This window comes from Pelobates fuscus, chromosome 9 (assembly GCF_036172605.1).
Source record: "Pelobates fuscus isolate aPelFus1 chromosome 9, aPelFus1.pri, whole genome shotgun sequence".
NCBI classification, from domain to species: domain Eukaryota; kingdom Metazoa; phylum Chordata; class Amphibia; order Anura; family Pelobatidae; genus Pelobates; species Pelobates fuscus.
In genome coordinates, this window is record NC_086325.1 from 111,760,882 (window position 1) to 111,786,860 (window position 25,979).

Here is a 25,979-nt window from a genome sequence, read left to right on the forward strand (position 1 = left end):
ATATTTAAGTAATCTTTTAACATAATTATGTCATTTGATTAATTAAAATTTGATTGACATGCCTGACAACACAGGGAGAAAGTGCAGAGAATTTAATTCGCAAGCACTATATTTGACCCTGTAACTCTCCAAGAAATCATAAAACCTGTACATAGGGGGTACTGTTTTACTCAGGAGACTTCGCTGAACTCAAATATTACTGTTTAAAACTGGTAAATTATATTACAACGATGATATTTTAAGTAAAAGTGAAGTTTTTTGAATTTTTTACAAACAAACGGCACTTTTATGGACTATATTATTGTTGTAATATGTTTTACTGTTTTAAAACACTAATATTTGTGTTTAGTGAAGTCTCCCGAGAATAACAGTACCCCCCATGTACAGGTTTTATGGTGTTTTGGAAAGTTAGAGAGTCACATATAAGGCTTGCATTTAATTTTTTTCACATTGAAATTTGCCAGATTAGTTATGTTGCCTTTGAGACCGTATGGTAGCCCAGGAATAAGAATTACCCCCATGATGGCATACCATTTGCAAAAGTAGACAACCCAAGGTATTGCAAAAACAAATATGAACGCTAACTTTGGCCAGTGTCTGTGACTAAGTGGCTACTAAAAAAGACTAAACATACCCCACGTTCAATACCTTGGGTTGTCTACTTTTTCACATGGTATGCCATTATGGGGGTAATTCTCATTCCTGGGCTACCACACCGTCTCAAAGGTAACATTACTAATCTGGCAAATTTCAATTTAAAAATGGAACGTTCTATATTTGACCCTGTAACTTTCCAAAACACCATAAAACCTGTTAATGGGGGGTACTGTTGTACTCGTGAGACATCGCTGATTACAAATATGTGCATTTTTTTGCAGTAAAACCTAACAGTATTATGACATTTACAGCTAAAATGTGAGGCGGAACTACAAATTTTTTAAAAAATTTTACATTTCTCACAGTTTTTTTAATTTTATTCATAATAAATTAGGTTTCATATATAAATATTTGATATGGAATGAAAGCCCTGTTTCTCCTGAACAAAATGATATATAATACGTGTGGGTGCATTTAATATGAAAGATGGGAACTACGGGTGAACAGACATATAGCGCAAATTCCAGTTTTTGTTTACGTTTTGTTTTGATCAGAACGTGCACTATTGACTCCGTCCTGAAGGGGTTAAGGGGTTAAACATTACTTTTCAAAACACATACTCCAGAACATACTCCAGTTCTGGAGGTGTTGGTTTTGTAAACTGCTTGGTAGTAAAGGGGTCGAGCCCATAGATATGGGAATTAATACTCTGATCAGGGCTGGAAATTTTGTACCCTGATTATAATGAATGCTCATTCTTGTCTGGTTTTCCAGCTAACACTGAAGTGTTAACACTGATGCGAAAATACACAGGTAAGTTGACTGAGACCAAGTCCTCCAGACAAAAGTTGGAGAAACCCAGAAGAGAGAGCAATCTTTATTAATGCTTGTTAAAATATGTACAATATTATATACATCCAGTCACAAAGAAGAAGGGCGAAACAAAATAAGAGGACTTGCTTCCAATTAACCCTTCTTCTGGCTGTCCTGTAAATATTTGCTTAGCTGAAGCACCGATCATAAAGAATTGCACAAGAGTTATGGTATAAGATTATTTAGAACATCGACCATTTCTGCCACTGTAAACCATCTTATTTTTTGGTATGTAATTAAAAAAGGTGTTTTCAGAGTTTTTTTTTTTGTTTGTTTGTTTTTTACTGTTACTGTTTTTATTTAAAGTACATGTCTCTTTTCATGTTGGTGTACCTAAGACATGTTGCCTCTATACATGGAATATGTTAGGTTGTATGCCAATTATGTTGTTCTTTGTTTCTATTTGTCTGTAGCAGGGGTTGTGGGAAGAGCCTTTGTGCATAGTAAGCAACTATTAAAGGAAGAACTATGATAATATAATAAGACTCTTTATTCAAATGAATAAGTAAAAGTTCCACAATTCTGCAACATAATCTTAGACAATCAATAATGCAAACCATAGAGACCAAACAACAAAATATGTAGGGTATATCAGCAACTTCTCAGGGTAACAGCAAGGCTTTAAGAATACCAGCAAGCATATCAGAAGATACATGTTATCAATAGAGCCTTAATGTGAATAAGATAGTATACAAAGATTCAAGGATTTCTGTGTTTACATATATATAGATTACTGGTGACTGGCTCTTGATTACAAGGACAACCAGCAATACCTGAGATCATCAAGGACGGTGGAAAAAGAAGTGCATACCTTGGTGCTGCTGCGTTATAGATATACATTTTATCATATTTCTTAAGAATTTGACTTACTTGAATCATAATGAACCAGTTTTGTGGCTCTTCACTATGTAGGCTTATTTGAATGTTTTAATGCTGCTAAGGTCTAGTCTTTACTATTTTGTTAGGACAGTGTTATTCAATACTCATTGCAAATTTTGAAATTAAGTGAATCTAGTTTTATATCCCGTTGTTTCTTGCAACAATAAACAGACATGTTGGTCAAGAAGTGGAACAAATAAGCAGATATGGCATGTGGTGCACAAATAGCCAGTTACATTCCAATAACTAAGACAATCAGCCTGAAGGCAAACTGTTTTAATTTTTATTAGAAAGACCTAAAATCCATGGATGGAATATAAAATACTTGCAGCAGGATTTTTAATTAAGTGGAACTTAGAACTGCATGGCAAAGATTACAAACAACAAATGTTCGAAATCCTAATAATTTGGAACAATAATAGGAAACTGGTTACCCAAAAAAAAAAAAATCAGAAAACTTTAATAATGTTACTTTTAATATTAAATAATATATTATATATAAAGTAATATAGTTTATTATTTTATAATCCACTTACCAATGTTTCTATGATGAATAGAAAATTCTTTTCTTTCCCTAGACATAATTTGGACAATATTGGATACCATGTTCTCCACCATGTGAACAATCGTCATGGGTCCTTTGACAATCTAATACAGAAATTAGATCTATTATATTATTTTTATTTAAACTACTTTAAAATGTATCATAACTATTTCAAAGGAATACATAAGAAAGACAGTATTTTTAATCATGCAAAGACAAAACATAATTTAAGAGAAGAAGCATAACAAGAGCTCCATTCATGATTAAATATGAATGGAGTTGCCTAAGATTGGGGCACGTGTTATTCATAGGTCTCTGTTGGTTCACCCTTTACATGCATATGACCATTTATATGAAACATTGATAATTATAGAGAATATTTGTGAGAAAAAAAACATAGGGTGGCTGATGCATCTCATCAGCGTCAGGGTCAGTCTGTTGTATCAATTACTGGAAACAGTCTCCCAACGCCTAACTCTGTTTTTTATCTCTGTTTTGGACTATTGTTAATGCATACTAGCTGCCAGCCCTGACCTTTGTATTTGTCTTATTCCTCTGATTTGGAATTTTCCCTAGTTTGTACTGCACTTCTGGATCTGCCCTCCTGCACAGTCCCTGTGCACAAGTTCACTCTCCAGGTGATTAATTTTAAAAGTCACCATAGATTGTGATATTTTGCAAGGGTGAGCATTATCTCTGCCTTCTGGACTCCAACCCCAGATTAGTCCTGACAATCACAAGTTAAATTTCGGTTGGCCTGCTAGTAAAATACCACCTTGGTTCTAAACCAAAATGTGGCCCAGAACTCACAAAACAAATGTATTAATTTATAAAACCATGTACCAAATTAACTTCTGACCACAGGTCTGCATTATGCTGATCAATAAGAGATCCAATGACTTGAACAAAATGGTGGCTTAGTTCTTCAAGAGAATCTGGATCTCCCTGGACCTCAGTATCAGCAACTTCCATTAGAAAACGGATGACACAAAGAAGATCAACTGGCTGCACAGAACTCCCTTCGGTCTCTATCACTTGCTCAATTGCACGCAGATAAGCAGTTGCCTCAGAAATATTATACTGATGTGTCCCACTTGTTAGAAAGTTTTCAGAAATCTGCAAGAAGAAGCAATATCATTAATTAGCTGTATTAAGAATCGAAGTTTTATATTACACTATGGCAAAAGTGACAAAAAGTCATTTATTCCAAAAAAGGTAATTATCGAGCTCAAAAAAGCACACATGCAGACTATATAGTTATTAGGAGGAAATAAAGATAAATAAAATCACAAAATTGGTCTGAAAATATCCACACCATCTTTTAGAAAGAAAATCAAAGGGCATGGACAGAGAGGAATAGACCTATATAGTTATTAAGAGGTGATTTGTGCAATGTTGGAATGCAGTAAGGATTTCAAGGTCTGAGCCTAACAGATCACTTAAATATGTGGATAAGGTTGGTGGTGTTTTTCAAAGTATGTCACATTTTTTCCTTATTCATCTACCTCATTCAAATAGAGGGAATGCTTTCTGATTGCTAAAAAGTTAGCATTGTTCTTTCCGTTTTTGAAATGCATGTTCCTTTCTGCAATCTGAAGAATATATTTGAAGGCTGCAGATACAAATGCATAGCATTCATACTTTGTTTTTTTACATATGCTAAGTGATTGCATACCACAGCCAATTCACACAAGAACATTACTAATGTTAATGCCTTCTGTTTGTGTTAACAAAAAAATTATGTTTTTTACAGATTTATATTTTTTCGTCTTTATGCGTTCATCAGCTGCTTTTAAATCTCACATTTACTTGAAGCTGTGCTAATGAAATACTGTTTATAAAAGTCTAGCCAAATTGACTAATTACGTTTAATTAATTGCCGGATTGAATAATTAAATTCCTTCTATCCACTTGTAAATAAGACCAACCCTCAAACTAGTATCTTTAGTAGCAATTGCATAAAAGAATTTAAAAAAAATGAATATCCTTCCTAATTTTTAGACATTTAACCCCTTAACCCCTTAAGGACCGGACTGTTTTTGCGATGTTGTACATTTGCGACCAGGCATCTTTTTACACTTTTGTGGTGTTTGTGTTTAGCTGTAATTTTCCGCTCTCTCATTTACTGTTCCCATACAAATTATATATTGTTTTTTTCAGGACAAAAGGGGCTTTCTTTACATACCATTATTTATATAATCTCATGTAATTTAATTTTTTTTTAAATGAAAAAATATGATGAAAAAAATACATGTTTTTTGACTTTTATGTGAAAAATCTTTTACTCATCTACAAAAGCGAATGAAAAAAACTGCTAAATAGATTCAAAATGTTGTCCTGAGTTTAAAAATACCCAGTGTTTACATGCTTTTTGCTATTTTTTTGCATGTTATAGGGCTATAAGTACAAGTAGGATATTGCGGTTTCAAAACATACATTTTTAAAATGTATCAATAGTGACATTGTAACACTATTATCTGTCATAAATCGCTAAATAACACCCCACATGTACATATTTTTTTAAAAGTAGACAACCCAGGGTATTCAATATGGTCTATGTCCAGACTTTTTTAGTAGCCACTTAGTCGCAAACACTGGCCAAAGTTAGCATTCATATTTGTTTGTGTGTGAAAAAAGTAAAAAACTAAATTGAACGCTAATTTTGGCCAGTGTTTGTAACTAAGTGGTTACTAAAAAAGACTGGACATACCCCATTTGCAATACCTTGGGTTGTCTTCTTTTGCAAATGGTATGCCATCATGGGGGTAATTCTCATTGCTGGGCTCCCATACGCTCTCAAAGGCAACGTAACCAACCTGGCCATTTTCAATGTAAAAATATTTGACCCATATATTTGACCCTGTAACTTTCAAAAACGCTATAAAACCTGTACATGGGGGGTTATACTCAGGAGACTTTGCTGAACACAAATATTAGTGTTTCAATACTGGAAAATGTATCACAACAATTATATCATCAGTAAAAGTGCTGTTTGTGTGTGAAAAATGCAAAAAAAGTCACTTTCACTGACAATATCATCGCTGTGATATGTTTTACTGTTTTGAATCACTAATATTTGTGTTCAGTGAAGTCTCCCGAGTAAAACAGTACCCCCCATGTACAGGTTTTAGGGTGTCGTAGAACGTTACAGGGTAAAATACAGTGATAGCAAATTAAATTCTCTGGACTTTCGGCCTGAGTTGGCAGGCAGGTCCCTTAAATTGCAATCAATAAAATAACTTAATTATTTAAAAATATTACATAAATACGCACGTAGAATTTAAATATATATGCATATTTATATATTTGAAGTCTACGTGTATATTTATATAATTATTTATGTAATTTTGTATATGGACATATGAATAGTTCGTATTCTTTTTATTTATTTATATATACATAGATATATATACAATTTCATTCTAAGTGTATTTTGATATAAATATATATATATATTAATATCAAAATACAGTTAGAATAACATTTCGTATAGATATATATGTTTTTTTTAATTTGTATTATTATTTTTAATTTGTTTAATTTAATTTAAATAACTTGTTATTTGTATTTTATAATAATATATGTACATATTAATATAAAAATACACTTAGCATGACATTATATATATGATATATAGACATATATTATATAGGTATAATATATGTCTATATATCATATATATATACACATATATAATAATATTTTTTTTTTATTAACTTAAACTTATTTTTTTTTTATGATTTTACACATGCAGGGAGACTGCCTGTCAGCACAGACAGTCCCCCTGCAGGCAGTCACATGGACACCTATTGTGACCATGTGGTCGCCCTGTTGAGCGATCACATGGCCACAGGGGTCCTAATTCGCCATGGGGAGACTGTCTTGGCTGCAGGCAGTCTCCCCACAACGGGAGCACCACCGATCGCCGCCGGGGGAACGACGGCGATCGGGTAAGTACATTGGACCGTTAGGACGGTTCAGGACCGTCACCGGTCGGCAACGCAAAAATGCCGATGACGGTCCTGAACCGTCCTTAAGGGGTTAAGGACTGAGCCAAATGTACATGTTGTGTTCAAAACAAAACGTAAACAAAACCTGGAATTTGACTATATGTCTGTTCAACCATAATTCACCTCTTTCATATTAAGTGCACCCACACTTATTATATATCATTTTATTCAGAGGAAACAGGACTTTCATTTAACATCAAATATTGTTATGAAACATAATTTAATATGAATAAAATATAAAAAAAATGTGAGAAAATAAGAAATTTTGTTATGTTTTTAGTTCTACGTGACATTTTAACTGTGAATGTCATAATACGGTTTGCTTTTACTGCAAGAAAATACAAATATTTGTATTCAGCGATGCCTCACGTGTAAACCAGTACCCCCTATGTACAGGTTTTATGGTGTTTTGGGAAGTTACAGGGTCCACAATACATTGCATTGATACATTATGGTACAATAAAATACTAAAACAATATTAATACACAATATATACAAAATTGAACATAGAACAGGTAGGAAATATATAATCAACCATGACGCATACTGTTTTTAGGTATGTAGAGAGTGATCTCTTAAAGGACTTTAGGCTTGGGGAAGATTTTAAAGTGTGCGGGAGGTCGTTCCACATATATGCACAGGGATTTGGAAAAGTATGCAGGTAACTTTTTTCCATTGTTTTTTACTGTATGTATTGGGGCTGATGTGTACTATGAGGGAGCAGGAAGACTGAGCTCCCGAAAGAAGATCAGGGAGAGGCCCCACACCAGCTCCCAAAGGTATCGAGCAATAAATAAAATGATGTGAGTGTGTGCAAGAATGTGTAAATGTGTGTGTGTGTCTGTCAGTGTGTGTGTGTCTGTCATTGTGTGTCTCTGTGTGTGTGTGTGTCTGTCAGAGAATATGTCTGGATCTGAGCGCCCAATCTGTCGAGATACCGCTCAGATCCGTTCGGTAGAATAGAAAAGCCATTTCGAGTGAAGTTGTGGACCGGTCAGCCACGAGGTGAAGTCCCAAAACAGTTCCAGGCAATTGCAGGCTTTGACCGGTCTTCTTTTGGGAGTTCATACGAATAAACAGATGAACGTACACATTTATAAACTGAGTAGTCATGTGTCTGAAGGTCGGTGGTTTCATTTAGGCGAACACCGCTCTGTTTGGACGAATGGAAATACTTGTACAAACGGGATGGAAGTCCAGCGGTGTTTGCGAGGTCGAGTGGCCAATTTTAGTTCCATGCACTCGACAACCAAACACCGCTGGTCGTTAGTGCACCAAGATTGCCACCGCCGCGTGTTCGTTCATACGAACGGCGAGCACCCATCCGACCATTTTGAGTTTGCAGTTTACTAAGTTGCAATTTCTTAATTGGAGACACACGACTCTCCTGTGTGGTCTTCCATTCGGTATTTTGTTTAACTTCACAAACAATATGTCCAAGTTCTATTCGTGAAGTTAGAATAGATGAATTAGCGTAGTCTTTTCACAATAAAGTGGCTAGTTTTGCCACCCTGACAGACACACACTGACACACACATTCACTGACAGACACACACACACACACACTCTCTGACAGACACATTCTCTGACAGACACATATTCTCAAACAGACACAGAGACACACACTGACAGACACACACACACTGACAGACACACACACACATTTACACATTCTTGCACACACTCACATCATTTTATTTATTGCTCGATACCTTTGGGAACTGGTGTGGGGCCTCTCCCCGATCTTCTCTTGGGAGCTCAGTCTTCCTGCTCCCTCACGTACACAGTTTAGTGATGCCAGGTGCCGGAATTACATCATATTCCGGCACCCGGCATCACTACAGAGGGCGCGCGCAAGGGACCAGTGAGGAGCTGGAAGACTGAGCTCCCTCACTGTCGCCAGGGACCTCTCCTCTCTGGCTGGGTAGTTTTGGCAGAGTAGGCACCTGCAATGTGGGGAGAGCATGTGCCTACTCTGCTTTAGTAAGCATGGCAAACTCACGGCTCGCTGGGCCGCAAAAATATTTATTGTGGGACGCATGTGGCCCAACCAATCAGAGTGTTCTTAGCCTAATTGCAGGGTGGGGATAGGATTTATAAGCCTTCCCCTGCCCTGCAGAGCTCAGTCTGCGTGGAGCCCTCCATAGGTGAAGATGGATTATTATTTTTAGTGTCGGGTTTTTTTATTTTTCGTCTTTTTTTTTTTTTAGCTTGGTTTTTTATTTTATTTTAAGTTCGACGGGTATGATGGCTTTTAGTAGGTTCCCCCCCCCTTATCCTTATTTAGGGCCCCCACCCGCCGCTCAGGGGTGGGGGCCGGGGAGAGGACAGTAGGTCCCCCCCTTATCCTTATTTAGGTCCCCCACTCACCATGCAGGGGTGGGGGGCTGGGGGAAGAACAGAAGGTCTCCCCCCCATTAGTCCTTTTTAGGGCCCCCACCCGCCGCTCAGGGGTGGGGGCCGGGGGGAGGACAGTAGGTCCCCCCCCACATTCTTATTTAGGGCCCCCACCCTACTAGGGTACTAGGGTTTTTTGGTTTTTTTTTTAAAAGTGAGCAGCCACAGGCGGTATAGCGAGTAGGGGCATATTGACCCCCATAGAGTGGGGGGCTTAGGAAGTGGTGGGAAGCACTGCTCCCTGCCGCTTCTATCTTGACATATTACAAGGAGGGAGCTGCGCGCCGGTAGCTCCCTCCATGTAATAAACTGAACGAACAAAAGAAAACACTGATATTCAGTATTTGTTTGTTCGTCTGAATTTTTAAGTGTTAACTGGGCATGTGCGGGAATCTCACCGCACTATGTAGTGTGGGCAGATGACGTCTCCCACAGGGACTTCATCTACCCACACAAAGATGGCGGCACCCTGAATATAGATCGGGGCAGAAAATAAAGTTTAAAAATAGGTAATATGGGGGGCTTAGGGGCATTTAGGGGTGACTAAGGGGTCTGGTAGATGAGTCGGGAGGGGAGTTAAAAAAAAACGGGATTCGGCATGACAGTGCCGCTTTAAATTGCCGAACACCGAACTCGAACCCGAACTGTTACTGAAATGTCCGGGTTCTGGTTCGGGGTCAAAAAATCTTAATGTTCGGTACGAACCCAAACTTTACAGTTCGGGTTCGCTCAACTCTACTCAGGACTATGGACCCTGCAATATACCTTGCCCAATGCACTTTAAACAGGCTCTGTTTATGTGAGTTATGTACTTTTGTACTCCAGACAGAGAGACCGACCGTTAGCCCTGATTCCCTGGAACTGTTTTGGGCATAGGACCATGTGCACGGTCGGTCAAAAATAAGACTTCCAGGAAATTTCTGAACCCCTGAACTGATCTGCGTGAATTTTGGATATGTTGGTCACCCAAAGCAGGGCTATCAGGGCATGTAACATTTGTGGGGATATTATGTGTTTTGGGGTACTTTGGGGACTTTTTAGAAATGTGTGTTTTTTGTGCTGGATGTAATTGAGTTTAGCATAGTGTTTGACTCAATTATCTCCTAAGTAAAGGGGAAGGCTTATTGTATTGTATGTGGGAGTTTCGTACATTTAATTACTGTTCTGATTGGTTTGTAAGTTTTGTGTCCCTGTCCCAAACAAGGTCCATGTGGGCGTACAGCTTGCTTGGGGACTTGCATAAAAGGCCAGCTGTGACTTACATTAAAAATAATGCTTTACCCCTTTATGAAGTCTTGGCAATGTGGGGAGAGCAGGTGCCTACTCTGCTTTAGTAAGCATGGCAAACTCATGGCTCGCTGGGCCGCAAAAATATTTATTGTGGGACGCATGTGGCCCAACCAATCAGAGTGTTCTTAGCCTAATTGCAGGGTGGGGATAGGTTTTAAAAAGCCTTCCCCTGCCCTGCAGAGCTCAGTCTGCATGGAGCTCTCCATAGGTGAAGATGGATTATTATTTTTAGTGTCGTTTTTTTCTTTTTTGTCTGTTTTTTATTTTTTTTTGAGCTCGGTTTTTTATTTTATTTTAAGTTCGACGGGTATGATGGCTTTTGGTAGGTCCCGTCCCCCCCCTTATCCTTATTTAGGGCCCCCACCCGCGGCTCAGGGGTGGGGGCCGGGGAGAGGACAGTAGGTCTGCCCCCCCCTAAGGCAGATCTTCAATCTCAAGTAATGCGTCTAAGTCCACCACCCAATCGCAATAGAAACGAGTAGGATCTGTCGTTCCCTCCTGGCCTACTCGGTGAGAAGTCTCCTCCGAGAATAAATTATAATGCAGGCAAGAGTGTGGTCAAACTAGCCGTATCCTAAGTGATTCCAATATTCCAAGTGAACTGTGTAATCCTCGGACGCGGTAGACGAAAGACTCCAAAAAGGACGTCCATACAGGGATCCGAACTGAACTTGTGTGGAGGAACGGTGGTCGACTATTCTGGAATCCCAGGAATAATCAAAGTGATGGGAAGTGCCAACCGGAGTGCAGATTTCTATCCAGATATGTCCTCGTCTAAGAGTGAAAGGTGTCTGAGTAGGAGTCGGGGAATACCAGGTACCCTCATAAAGTCTTGTAGGTCTCCATGACGGTAGTTGAAAAGTAGGTTAGTGCGAATCCAAAACCAAACGGCTCCCGTGAGGGATAAATAGAGTATAGACGGAGGACCCCCAACTCCGAACCCAGGTATGCGTTCCGAAGAGATGGGGTAGTCCTGCCATCTCATCCCAAGATTGTAATGGCTGGGGAACTCAATACAACCGGGGTTACCGGTCTTGCCATGTGATCCATGCGAACGGTTTACCTTTAGACCGGGTAAAAGGCCTTCCTTAATCTTGTTACTCGAGCAGGGCAGTGCCCGTTAGCTCCATTAGGTCTCCGTATCTCCTGTCACCTAAATATGGAAGAAACCGACTGCGCAGTTTTTCTGGATATCCAAAAACAGAAAGCGATCCTCTGTTTTATATGGTGCAGAATATACCAAAACCTGCACTCACGTAATACCTGAGGTCCCTCCGTTAGCCGTACCATCTCCAGGAGTGTGGGTAAATAAGTGGGAGACTCCCCCGTTATACCTCTGTAAGAATGTTTCACGTGGGTTGAAGCGGTCCGGATCCAGTAGATCCATTACAGGAGATAGACTAGCAGAAGGTTGAGGGCAATCTTAGGAACAACGATGGAAAAACTATCAACTGACCGTCCGGATCCCGTGCTCGTGCGCGGGGTCCAGGCTGACCGTTTGTAATCTGAGGAAAGCTGAAGACGTTCTCCGCAATCCACGAGCGCCCTGGAGGTCGTAGGAGGTCAAGTCAGGCCTCTCGACGACCCGAGTGAAAGGAAAAGGAAGTCACGAAAAACAAAAAAACAACAATAACGTAGATAAGAGTAAAAACGAAAATTCTATCTCAGCTAGAAGGCAAATAGCAGGCCAGAAGGTAAGATAAGTAAGCCCCACTGGGCAGGGCCAGGAGCCAACCTTATGCTGGAAATAACTATCGATACCTATATGGATACCGGGAGGCAGATACGGAGGTAGTTGTTAAAGACAAGGGAAACACCGCGTTCACCTGTAGGTGCCCGAGCACTGGTCCTTGCCTGTGCGAAGTTCTCCTTGGAGATGTGTGTCCGGGCCTTCATAAGAAACCCTGCCCTTCAGGCATGAGGTTTAGGTCTTCACCCTTCCCACCATATTCAGATGGCCGTACACTGGTGTCCTCTTGGATAGTATGGCAATGGTGCTTGTCCGGACACCTGCCTATTTCCATGTCACCGGTGGGCACTGGCTTTTTCTCAGTGATATTCCCCCAGGCCTGCGGCCAAACGGGGTTCAGCACCAATAGAGCAGGCCCGTCAGAAGGGCACAGGCCAAACAGGCCAAACGAATGGACACAGGATAGTTGGCCAAGCAAATAGGCACGGACATAGCAGGCCAGTCAAATAGGTACTGACATAGTAGGCCAATAAATGGGGCACAGCCATAGCAGGCCGTGTAATGGGCACAGACAGAGCAGGCCGTTTTAATGGGCACAGACATAGCAGGCCGTTTTAATGGGCACAGACATAGCAGGCCGTTCTAATGGGCACAGACATAGCAGGCCGTTCTAATGGGGCACAGACATAGCAAGCCGTTCTAATGGGGCATAGACATAGCAAGCCGTTCTAATGGGCACAGACATAGCAGGCCAATCAATGGGGCACAGACATAGCAGGCCAATCCTGGGTTGTATATTATATCATATGATTATATGTTATTTATATAGCGCCATCCAATTCCGTAGCGCTTTATCATGGGCCTTGAATGAGTAATGGGGACCTCTGAGATTGGGTAGAGGTCCCCAAAAAATTGTAGATCCTCAGAGCACCCTGACATAGGGCCCCCAGACATCAACCCTTTTAGACAGCGTAATGCCATGTGAATAACCTGAACCAGGACTGGCAGTCCCTAAATGCCCAGCAGGCAAATAGTGGTATCCCAGCTGTATTGGGTATAAGCGGAAGTTGTTACGGTGATTACCATGTCCATGAAAGTAAGATACATTGAGCGATACTCTCCTTAAACTGTGAATTGGTATGCGCATGCTCACCCAGATCTGTTTGATGTTTCAATCGTTAATATAGATACCATCATCATATCTGAAAATATTGTATAGTATCAGTGTAGACTGGTCTCCCATACCAGTTTGAGCCAGATCCAGGTCTGTTGACTCTATATGTATGCCATGGACAGTGAGTTCATATAAGAGTAGTCTCCTCAGAGACCCCATAGCTGGACCCGAAAAGATATATACTGTGAGGCACATGAATCCGAGTTCATAATAACCGTAACACACAGGAATCCGTGATATACACTGTCAGTAAAACTCACAGTACCCTGAGATATACACAGTCAGTCAAACTCACAGCAATATGTGATATACACTGTCAGAAAAACTCACAGTATCCTGTGATATACAGTGTTAGTAACCTAACAGCAAACTGTGATATACACTGCCAGTAAAGATCACAGTATCCTGAGATATACACTGTCAGCAAACTCACGGCAAACTGTGATATACACTGTCAGTAAAACACACCTCAAACTGTGATATACACTGTCAGTAAAACACACATCAAACTGAGATATACACTGTCAGTAAAACACACATCAAACTGAGATATACACTGTCAGAAAAACACATAGTAATCTGATATACACAGTCAGAAAAACACATAGTAATCTGATATACACTGTCAGTAAAACACATAGTAATCTGATATACACTGTCAGAAGAACACATAGTAATCTGATATACACTGTCAGTAAAACACATAGTAATCTGATATACACTGTCAGAAAAACACATAGAAATCCGTGACCCACAATGTCAGCAAAACTGATATACACTGACAGTAAAACACCCAGCAAGCAAAATAACAAACTGTCATAGAAACCCAGAAGTCTGACATATAAAATGCCATAAAGCTCACAGCAAGCTGTGAGATCTACACTGAGAGAACTATAGTCATATCTGCAGAATTGAGGTAAACCTGCTGAGATCCGCCGGGGAATCTCAACAGGGCAACAAACGCAGAGATCCGACCGTGGAAGGAGGAGGGACCGCGAGCAGGCGCCCTTTTTCCAGCCGGTCGGACGCACGTGGCTGAAAGAAACCCGGCCGCGGCGAGGCGGCCACGTGCGTGAGCAGAGCCGGTCGCAGGGTACTCGTGTCTGACCGCGAGAAACTCCGGTCGCCGGCAGGCTCACACTGCAGCTCTGGGAATCAGAGGAGGCAGCCAAACGGCTAGTCTCCTGTTTCCCCGAGCGTAGCGCCCGTAGTCGGGCGGCGCAGGAAAGTGGGATGGAGTGGGGGGGAGAGCAAAAAAACAACAAAGGGAGAGCAGACTGAAGGTCTCCCTAGGCAAAAACCCCCACCCTGAACGGCAAAAATCCCCAGCGCAACATGGGGGGCAAAGAGGGGTAAGGTGAAGAAACCCCAAACTAAATCACATAATATACAATAAAATATATATATATATAATATAAAACTATGTATATATAACATATAACCAAATAATATATATGATATATAACAAAAAAATATAAAAATAAATATATAAAAGGCATATAATAAGAAAACAAAACATAATACATTTAACTCATAAATAAATCATACTAAATCCCAAAGCCACCCACTATTAGCAGGAGGCAGTGGTACTCTGACCTGTACTGATGCGGAGCAGCAAAGAAAGAGGAAATGATGCATGGGGAGGGGAGTTTTATAATACCTAACTTTTTTCTGATTGGTTGTTTTTCTGTGCTGCTGTGGAGTTCTAGTAAAGAGAGACTTAAGCAAATACGAAGCCTCCTGTCATGTCATAAAATTATTAAACACAACAGTAACGTGCAGTACAAAAAACAAACCTTACATACATCTAAAATAAATTTATTTGGATATTTATATAGTGTCATACACATTTCCCAAGATTCACATGTTGTCAGGTAAGCAGCATGACTCTCAATAATATTCAGCTTGTGATGTAGAGCCTGTTGTTAGCCTTGCAATGTTAGTATATTGATCTTTGGATTGTATGATTAACTATGAAATCAAAGGTTAAGTTGATAATGACATTTCTGAATTGTGATCATGTCGAAAAGAATCACAAAAAAACATTATCAAATAATGAGCAGGATTGATCAAGGCCATATATTTACTATGTCATACATATTTAGTTTGTTTGATTTTTCCACTCTATTATATCCCGCTGCCTCATGTATGCAAGCATGAATGAAAGAAAAAATAAATAAAGAAAAAGCTGACTAATTTTAAAGGAATACTTGAATTCAGAACTACTCACCAATGGTTGATTTACAATTGCGTTAACACTTTTGGAAAATACTTCGCCATGACTGACTTTCACAATACGTTTTAATCTCTGATATACATCTGGAAAACAAACACAAGGAATGATATCATAACGGATTTGATGGTACATTTAAAACAGTTGTGTGTTCAGTTTGTTTGGGTTTTTATTTTTTAATAGCTATTCCAATCAAACAGAAAAGTCTCATCATTACTCTGGTTAAAACTACACATTCTGCTATTGATTACATATGTGAAAAAATATGATGTGTTAGAAATATTGCATGAAAAAAAATCATGCTTTTGTGAGATCCCTTAGTCTATGATGGTAAGCGTTTGTTCAAAAGTTATTTTGAAAGATTCTAATCAGGCAATTAAATGATCAGGAATTTGGTGTCGAGATTACTTTAGGGATGTAGGAAAACCGTTAGGGGTAGGGTTAGGGTTAAGGGTAGGGTTAGGGGAAGGGTTAAGGTTAGGGGGTTAGGTTAGGGATAGGGTTAGGGGTATGGGGTAGGGTTACTGGTAGGGTTAGGGGTATGCACATCGCTAGATAGAATCTTAATAAATAAAATTCAATATTGTTAAACTAATATTAGCTAAATGTGTGTAAAAGACATGTATGTATCACCTGTGTCACATATTACTAATAGATACATAGCCCACTCAGTAAGACAGTGTAACTGAGAAAACCAGACAAAGTATTACCAGAAAGAGATACTGCCAAAGTAATAAATATTATTTTTTTGAATTTAATGGGATTTTCTAAAAGAAACCATTGTAAGAGAAAGTTGAACCAAAGTCCAAATGCATCAAAAATATACTTTATGGCCCAAAAAGTAGACTCTAAGCCTACCAAAAAGGACTAGAATTCCTTTCAACAGTTTCATAATAAGAAATACTCGCTTAGGCATCACGATGTGGGACTCCTGGAGGGGGAGTTGAAGAGCCGCAGAAATTCTACAGCTCAGCAGAGTTTACCCACCGGGACACCCAGCACCATGTAGTCAAAAGGAAATAAATAATGAATAATAATAAAAATAAAAAAAGTAGCATTTTAATTTTATACCAATTTTATTTAGGTTTGACACAACTATAACTATATTGTACCACTTCATTTTTTCCATTCCCGGAGAGAGAAAGTTATATGGGAAGAGAGAAAAATAAAAAATACATTTAAAAAATGGGGAGTTGAAATCGTTACTTTTCCTTTAGAATATACTTAGCTTATCACCAATTAAATAGACATTACTGATATTAAGGTACTTCAATCAGCCACTACTCCATTTGACCAATCTTAACCCACCATAAGTTCTCATTTTCATTCCAAAGTTTGTGTCATAATGTCCACATATAATGTGCTTTTAAAATATACTTGCTAGTGCATATCTTTAATAAGTTTGCACAATGCGTGACTCAATAAATCACATCTAATACAAAATGCTGCAATTCGTGCTTAGCAGAAAAAAAAGTTAATAAAATAATATAAATAGAAGAGAGTTTTTACAATTTACTAAGCTTGTCCTCGCGCTTGTATAATCATTACTACTATTAAAGTGTTTCAGACAACCACTAACCAGTGGGCCCATTCTTATCCACCACTAAGTTTGCATTTTCACTTTATTGTGACACCTTTGTGTCATATCTATCCAATATCAAAATATCTACCTACGATGTGTCTACATTAGTGATGTCCCGAACGGTTCACTGGCGAATAGTTCCTGGTGAACATAGCGTGTTCACGTTCGCCACGGACGGCGAACATATGCGATGTTCGGACCGCCCCCTATTTTTTTTTTGTGGTATTTCAGCCAAATTTACTAATACTAAGTAAAAATTCCTTAGTATTAGTAAATTGTGCCCCTACTCGCAATACCGCGAGTAGGGGCATGTCTATTAAACAGTCTATTAAAAAAAAAAAGGGTCCCCCCTCCCTGAGCGGGTGGGGGCCCTAAAGTAAAAAAAAGGGGGAGGACTTATTGTCCTCCCCCCTGGCCCCCACCCCTGAGCGGTGGGTGGGGGCCCTAAATACCAATAGGGGGGGCCTATTGTCCTCCCCCCGGCCCCCACCCCTGAGCGGCGGGTGGGGGCCCTAAATACCAATGGGGGGGGACCTATTGTCCTCCCCCCCGGCCCCCACCCCTGAGCGGCGGGTGGGGGCCCTAAATACCAATAGGGGGGGACCTATTGTCCTCCCCCCGGCCCCCACCCCTGAGCGGTGGGTGGGGGCCCTAAATACCAATATGGGGGGACCTATTGTCCTCCCCCCGGCCCCCACCACTGAGCGGTGGGTGGGGGCCCTAAATACCAATAGGGGGGGCCTATTGTCCTCCCCCCGGCCCCCACCCCTGAGCGGCGGGTGGGGGCCCTAAATACCAATAGGGGGGCCTATTGTCCTCCCCCCGGCCCCCACCCCTGAGCGGCGGGTGAGGGCCCTAAATACCAATAGGGGGGACCTATTGTCCTCCCCACGGCCCCCACCACTGAGCGGTGGGTGGGGGCCCTAAATACCAATGGGGGACCTATTGTCCTCCCCCCGGCCCCCACCCCTGAGCGTCGGGTGGGGGCCCTAAATACCAATAGGGGGGACCTATTAACCTCCCCCCCCGGCCCCCACCCCTGAGCGGCGGGTGGGGGCCCTAAATACCAATGTGGGGGGACCTATTGTCCTCCCCCCTGGCCCCCACCCCTGAGCGGCGGGTGGGGGCCCTAAATACCAATGTGGGGGGACCTATTGTCCTCCCCCCGGCCCCCACCCCTGAGCGGCGGGTGGGGGCCCTAAATACCAATAGGGGGGACCTATTCTCCTCCCCCTCGGCCCCCACCCCTGAGCGGCGGGTGGGGGCCCTAAATACCAATAGGGGGGACCTATTGTCCTCCCCCCCGGCCCCCACACCTGAGCGGCGGGTGGGGGCCCTAAATACCAATAGGGGGGACCTATTGTCCTCCCCCCGGCCCCCACCCATGAGCGGCGGGTGGGGGCCCTAAATACCAATAATGGGGTGGGACCTATTGTCCTCCCCCCGGCCCCCACCCCTGAGCGGCAGGTGGGGGCCTTAAAAAAAAAATTCGGCCCCCCCAGGTGACTAGGGGTCCCCAAACCCCTAGTCACCCCCTCCCCCCCAAAGAAAAATGGTCCCCCTACCTTCCCCCCTCACCCTAAAAATAATGAGGGGGGAGTCAATAAAGCTAAAAACCTGTAAATAAATAAAAATAAACTTACCATGAGATGTCTTCTTTTTTCTAAAATCTTCTTTCTTCATCCCCCAAAAAAGCCAAATAAAAAGCCAATATAACCGTCGCACTTTGAAGAAAAAAATATAAAAAAATGAGCGCAAAAAAAATTAATCCTTCTTCACCCTTCGAGAGCACGCTGCGTACTGAGCTCCACAGGGCGGGTCAAGGCTTATAAAGCCTTGCCACGCCCTGCAATTAGGCTTAGAACACTCTGATTGGTTGGTTTAAGCCAATCAGAGTCCTCTGTGTCATTTTACACAGCGTGGGAAAATTCCAAAGAACTTTCCCACGCTATGTAAAATGACACAGAGCACTCTGATTGGGTGGCTTGAAATCGCGAACATTTGCGGAAGTTTGCGTTCGCCGTTTGCGAACAGCAAATTTCATGTTCGCGACATCACTAGTCTACATATAATTAGAAATCTTCTATGAATTTGTACAGTGTGTGCCTTAGATATCTCACACATACAACAACAACAACAAAAAAGGGGATGATTGGATAAATAAATCTATCAGTGAATACTTAAGTCTGTGATTTAAACGGACTGTGAAAAATATTTTTATTTCCCTATTGCTTTCCTTCTTTCTCGTTAAATACTTCTTCAAAAACGTACAATAAATTCTGTGAATTTTATATTTGCAAAACAACAAACGTGTACATTAAACACCACTTCTAGAGCTAGAGTGGCACCTTCTTGCTTGATCAAATACTATATGGAGAATTAAAGAAAAAGAAAGTAAAAAAGAAAGAAATTAAAAAAAGGTTCCTCTCGCTTATTCTCTCCCCCTCTCCTCCCTTTAAGGAAAGTTAATTTCAATTCATAGAGGTAATTACGTAGGTCTGTCAACCTTTGCCTTAACTGAATTATCATTGCTACCTCCCTCATGTCAAATATATTCTGAGAGCCAATGGTGTAGCCTAAGGAGTTCATAGATATTTTAAAGTATGGAAAAAGCCCTACTCAAAATTGGCTGCGTGAATCCTTCAAACTGCCAATACCATTAAATTGGCACTTTAACTTTCCCTTCCTCATATTGCAATACCTGCTGATTTAAAGCCATCGATATAACCTAAACTATATAACCATGAACTCCTCACATTTGAACATGCCTCTTGAAATTAGTAAAAAAAAAAAGTTGAAAAATTAATAAATGAATTTTATCCTATTATGGTGGGGGAATAATTGCCTTTCTGAATTATTTTCACATTAATAGAGACAGAATACTTTTTGCTTTTTATCTGCTGGTCTATTGACCAGTTAAATGATGCCAATGTTTGTATCTTGAATCCATTTAGCCAGATTCTGCATCAGAAAATGATAAATGGAAGATGTGCCGCAAATCCTGAAATTAACTTTGTTTTTTTATATTGTTATTAGTATTGTCTCCTTATTAGGCAACTACTTGTCGCTCTCAATTTCCAAGTATATATGGCTTACATATGTTTGCTTTTTATCTCAAGACTTTTCTCCTCTTCTTTTTCTCTTTTTTTTCTCTTTTTTCCCCTTTCCCTCTCTTCTCTTTTATATATGACTGTAGCCAGAGGGAAAAGAAAATATTTAATTCAATTTAATTCAATTTAGCAGCTTCTCGGAAAGCTGATCTGCACGGATCGCAATGTGAAGAGCCAAGGGTAGAGAGGCGGTCAGCATTATGTTGATATGTCAGTCCACACCATCTCCGCAAGCGTAGGCAGTGTCACACGTACATCGTCCTATGTCATCGCTCACCAACCCTGAAACTGTTGGAAGGTTATATGGGGATGTTTTTTCCCATGAGATCCTTTCATCCTTCCCGATAGGGATGGATATTTTCTCATTCATGTTTTTGTTATATGTTAAATTTGTATGTGAATGGTTCGAGTCATGGTGGAGCTTTGTTTATGAGTCAAACTTGTCAAGTTTGTATTGGCACATAGTGGCATGGTGTCGAGAAAAGCCCCCATAAAATGTTGAATTTAGTTTCCATTAATGGCTTAACTCCCCCCAAAAAAGGAGAATGTTAGTAAAATTATTTAAAAAGGAAAGAGTTCTAATAGGCTGCGTACATACCCACTGGAGGCAGGGAGACAATAAAAAGTATGAATCAAGTGATTTTCTGGTTATTATTCCATCTTAACTAACAGCAACAAAAAAAGAGGTGTTGCAATATGTATATCAAAGAATATTGATTTGACTATTAAGTTCCAAAAGACGGATAAGGAAGGTAGATGGATAATTTTGGTATGTGAGATAGAAGGCTTTAAATACGTGTTTGCCAATGTCTATGTTCCTAATTCTTCCCAGACAACATACATACCCAAATTCTTCACAATATTAAATAGATTCAAACAGGGCACGGTCCTGGTAGTGGGTGATTTTAACTGTGTACCTGATACTCATTATGATAAAAGCTTAAGGAAAGGGAAAAGGATACCAAGAAATTAACTTAATAAGGCTGCAAGATTTCACTGGATATTATCAACTAATGCTCTATATGACATATGGAGAACTTATCACCCCAAAGAAAGGGACTATACTATCTTCAGCAAGTCTTATTGTACATATTTATGAATCGCTCTAATGTTAACTGACAGGGCCATCCTAGAAAGTATAAAACATTCCAATATAACACGTGGAATGTATCACCAGAAATTAAATGGTGTGTGTGGCGGAACCAACCTCGCCACTGAGAACTGGAGAAGCCTGGTTGTTAGCCTCCTGCCCAGTGATTATGGTCCCTGGGAGGTATTGCCCTTTAAGGGACTGAATTGGGGCTTAAGGACTGCTACCATAATGTACTGACCCTTTAAGAACTACTTTTGGGCATGTGGATTGTATAATACTGTCCCTAGCCCTTTAAATACTTTGGGGACAGATTGGTACTTTTGTATATGGCACTTCGGACACAGTCGAAGCTGTCGAAGTGGTCGAAGCTGTCGAAGCTGTCGAAGCGGTCGAAGCTGTCGAAGCTGTCGAAGTTACCGAAGTTGTCGAAGTGGCCGGTATCGGACAAAGGACCACGTGGCGGCGGCCATTTTAACTTCGAACACTGCCGACCCTTAACATCAACTCCAGTTCGACACTTCGACTAAAGTTGAAGTACAGGCACACTTCGAATGGGACTTAGCCGTTTTTATGCCAGAAATTGACCGACCGCACAGCCCAAATCCATGGAACTGTTTTGGGCAGAAAAATGTGCTTGCGGTCGGTCATAAAAGGACTTCCGTGTAACTTTTGATCCACTGGAGGGATTTGCCTGAATTTTGGAAGTGTTTATGTTTAAAGTATGCTGAGTCTGAATATGTGATTTGTATGTGAATGTGATGTATGGTTTTGAAGTTATAGATATTGTGTAAAAGTTATGTTTTAAACTGTATAATAAGTGGATTATCTCTCAGGCTAAGGGGAGGGGATGTGTGGGTTGTACCATATCTCGGATTGGTAATTTTATGCCTCCCCCTGGGTGTGGCCTGTATGTGTGAGATGGAAATAAAAGCCAGGCTGGATGAGCCAGTCCAGAGTTCCTGTTTTACCCTGAAAGTGAAGTGTCGTCTCATTATTGGGGAGGATTTATTGCATGCTGTTCCAGTTTGACTGATAGGAGTGCAAACCTATTCGTATGGTTCCTATTCAACTGTCTACAGCATTCAGAGGCTTGAGAGGATTCATATGCTTCTCAGATTCGGTGATTGTGGTGTCTGCCAGAGTGCTTGGAGTCCTCAGGAAACGCTAGGAGCATCCATTAACGGAGGTACCAAGTCGGGGTGCCAGGCGATCCGTTACAGTGTGCATTCAAAAGTGTAATCAGGGACCATCTAATACATACAGGCAGTCATTAAAAAGAAAAAAAAAAGGAAAAAATCCTAGCACCGTTTTATATATTATTGGCCGACTATAACAAAGTGAATTAAAACTTCCCGTCTAAATTAACATCTGCAAAAACTATTAAAAGAGAAAACAAAACTAATGAACAAGTCCTTAAAGAATGAATAAAAATATGGAAATCGTGCAAGCCTATTTCTACTATAGAGGCAAAAAAGCCGATAGATTACTATCGAATAAAGTAAAGGTGAGACAAACAAGTTCCCGTATTAAAAAAAATCAAGCAAGCACAAGAGATTCTCCTGGCCCCCAAAGCTATAAGCTTAGCCTTTGAAAACATCTACCAGAAATTAAATTATCTTCCAGATAATTCCTCCAATGACATGCTAAATGATTAATTTCAAGAAGCTACCTCATTTAAATTCCTTACAACTTAAAATAAAAAAATAACACTAGATGAAACAATGGCAGTAATAAACATCATGAAAAGGAACAAAGCCTCTGACCCTCAGATGGCTTTCTTGATTTATTTTATCATCTTTACAAGGAAACACCAACACCCAAATTGGTAGGTTGTTTCAAATCTTTTATGAATTCAGGTTCAGTGTCCATCGAAATGCTAAAGGCAAACATCACACCTATTTGAAACAACACAAGGACACAGAAGAAATAGCAAGCTATAGACCAATAGCTCTACTAAACGTAGACTGTAAGAGCTATGCAGCCATTTTAATAAACAGTGTTCATCCTGGGAAGATCTCCCATAAATCACATTAGGAAAATTATCAATAGCTACCAAAGTATCCATTCCTCTAAGACTCCTTTTCTCATGTTTGCTCTCAGTGGAGAAAAGGCCTTTGATACAGTCAATTTGAACTTTATCAGATCAACTCTAACAGCTTTTGGTTTTCAAGGAAAAACTATTCAGCAGTAAGACATTGTACTCTTCTCCATCCAACAGAATAGTAGGTTCTGGTATACAGTTGGATTGGTACGTGATATCAAATCGCACTAGCTTGGGATGTCCACTTTCTCCCTTACAATACATCTTAGCCGCAGAGCCCCTGACCCATGATATCAGATCGAATCTGGAAATACAGGGATTCAAAACAAAAACAGAGAACTCAAAATCAGCCAATATGCTGATGATACACTGCTGACTCTTTCAGAACCTATTACATCAGTGAACGAGGTAATGACAGTAATCCAACATCATTGCTCTATTTCAAATTACAAACTAATTGTAGATAAGATGATTGCAATGTCTATGTATATAAATAAAGACATACTCAATCACCTTAACAAGACATTTTGGATTTAAATGGGAAAAGAAGACATACAGATATTAAGGTATTAATATTACTAATCAACCATCGAATTTAATGGAGGCCAATTTTCTACCCTGATTAATAGAAACAAGTCAAAATCTGAAACGATGGAGAGCATTAGAAATATCCTGGTGGGGCAGACTTAATACCATCAAATCTTATGTCTTTCCCAAATGTATTTATCTCTTAAGAATGATACCAATGAACATTCCATTCCCATAGTTAAAACTGCTTAACAAATCATTCAGCAATTTCAATAGGGCCAATATACTCTTTTAATACGAATATGGAGAGTATTCTTATTTTTGCACAGATTACAGAACCAATTTGAATCTATCACTCACATTATAAAGAAACATTGACCTGTGCTAAGGTTGGATCCATTCTATAGAAGGATCTGCAATGCAAATTCCAAAGCTCAGTGAGAAGAGCTAAATCTCTCGAGTCCATGTTATCTCCTAGTATTTTTCTTTCAAACAGACCACGAATAATGGTAACATGGTTAATCTTCAAGGGCATGTTCAGGTGTCGTCAAAAAAGATGCAAGTATTTTTACTAATAAAAGCACACATTCTGTATCTTCTGTTACGAACATCAAATATGAAATCAGAGACTTTGTTAATTGTTCTACAGAAGGAGTCATTTATCTTAATACTTGCAAAAATTAACAATATGTAGGACAAACAAAATGAAAATTAAAAGTAAGGATAGCAGAGCATGTCCAAAGTATTAAATCAGATAAAATAAAGCAAATTACATCTTTAGACACTAAGTGAAAGATAGTCTAATAGTTATTGTGCCTCTGCTCGAAAATACCTCTGCCCTAGTTATTCCCCCTTTCATTAAATGGTAGGGATCCCTTTAAATGAAGGTGCTTTATTTCATGACAATATTTTTCTATTCCATGTGTTTATTAATAATCTAACAAGTTAATGCATTTTCTGGATGGTTACTCTTTGTGTTTTATCTTTGTGAGACCATACCATGTATATACAATAGTATTTAATTAATCATCTATTACAGTCAATGTGGTTTGTTACAACCCATTCACATATGTTTAGTACTAATGGCCCCCTTTAAGAAAAAAATCTAATAATATTAATTGCCTTAACTGATTTTCCTTTTTATCTTATTTCATTTATCATTTTTCTCTCGCCTCTTTCTTTCTCAATTTTTCTATTTTCTATTTTTCTTTCTCTGTGTGTCTTTCATTATCAATTTGTATTATTATCTTTTGGAAGGAATTTTCTCTTTCTGTGCATTATCACTTTAATTCACATTATTCTGGAAAATATAATGAGAGTTTGTTGCACCCACACCTAAGGGACATCTCCCATGCCCTTAGAATTACATTTTGGAAAGTATTTCAGTTATTATGACTAGTTTACTACATCCCATTGAGAATGTAGTTTAGGTGATCTTACACGTCCCCTAGCCTTTTTAGGATTTTGTGGGAGGACATTAGGAGTTTCTCCAGCTGTATCATTCCAGCATTTTAAGGGTGCATTCTGTGCAAGTTGCAATCATGCAAAGGTGTGGGCTCATCAATTTAAGCCTCATTTTGGATAGTTACCTCCTATATATTTTCTGGAATTTTCTTTTTAAGCCCATGTTTAGAAAGCACCAACGAAGGCATGACACCATGACTTTTTGACATGCATACTTTTTTATCAAAAATTTGCACTCTTTTCGTATACATAATTTTTCCTGTGGGTTATTTGGGATTATCTATGTATGCTGACCAACATGCACCTATTGTGACACATTTTACAAATATTAGCACACTTCTAAGGCACTGACAGAGTGCTATGTGTTTTCTCCGAATGACTTGGTCACACGAAGTTGGCATAAACTTTTAAAATAATTTTTTGATATTGAATTATCAAAAAAATATTACCTCAAAATTCCTCAATGATTTTACC

General features: G+C 39.7%; 1 protein-coding gene across 1 annotated transcript in view; it reads right to left on the reverse strand.

Moving 5' to 3' along the window:
• ADGRD2 (adhesion G protein-coupled receptor D2) overlaps positions 1-25,979 on the reverse strand; it is a 642,889-nt gene that overhangs the window by 498,200 nt on the left and 118,710 nt on the right. The window contains exons 7-9 of the mRNA XM_063432309.1: positions 15,685-15,773; positions 3,737-4,009; positions 2,886-2,997 (exon numbers count right to left, since the gene is read on the reverse strand). Coding sequence (XP_063288379.1) covers positions 2,886-2,997; positions 3,737-4,009; positions 15,685-15,773 — 474 coding nt within the window. The remainder of the gene's footprint in view (positions 1-2,885; positions 2,998-3,736; positions 4,010-15,684; positions 15,774-25,979) is intronic.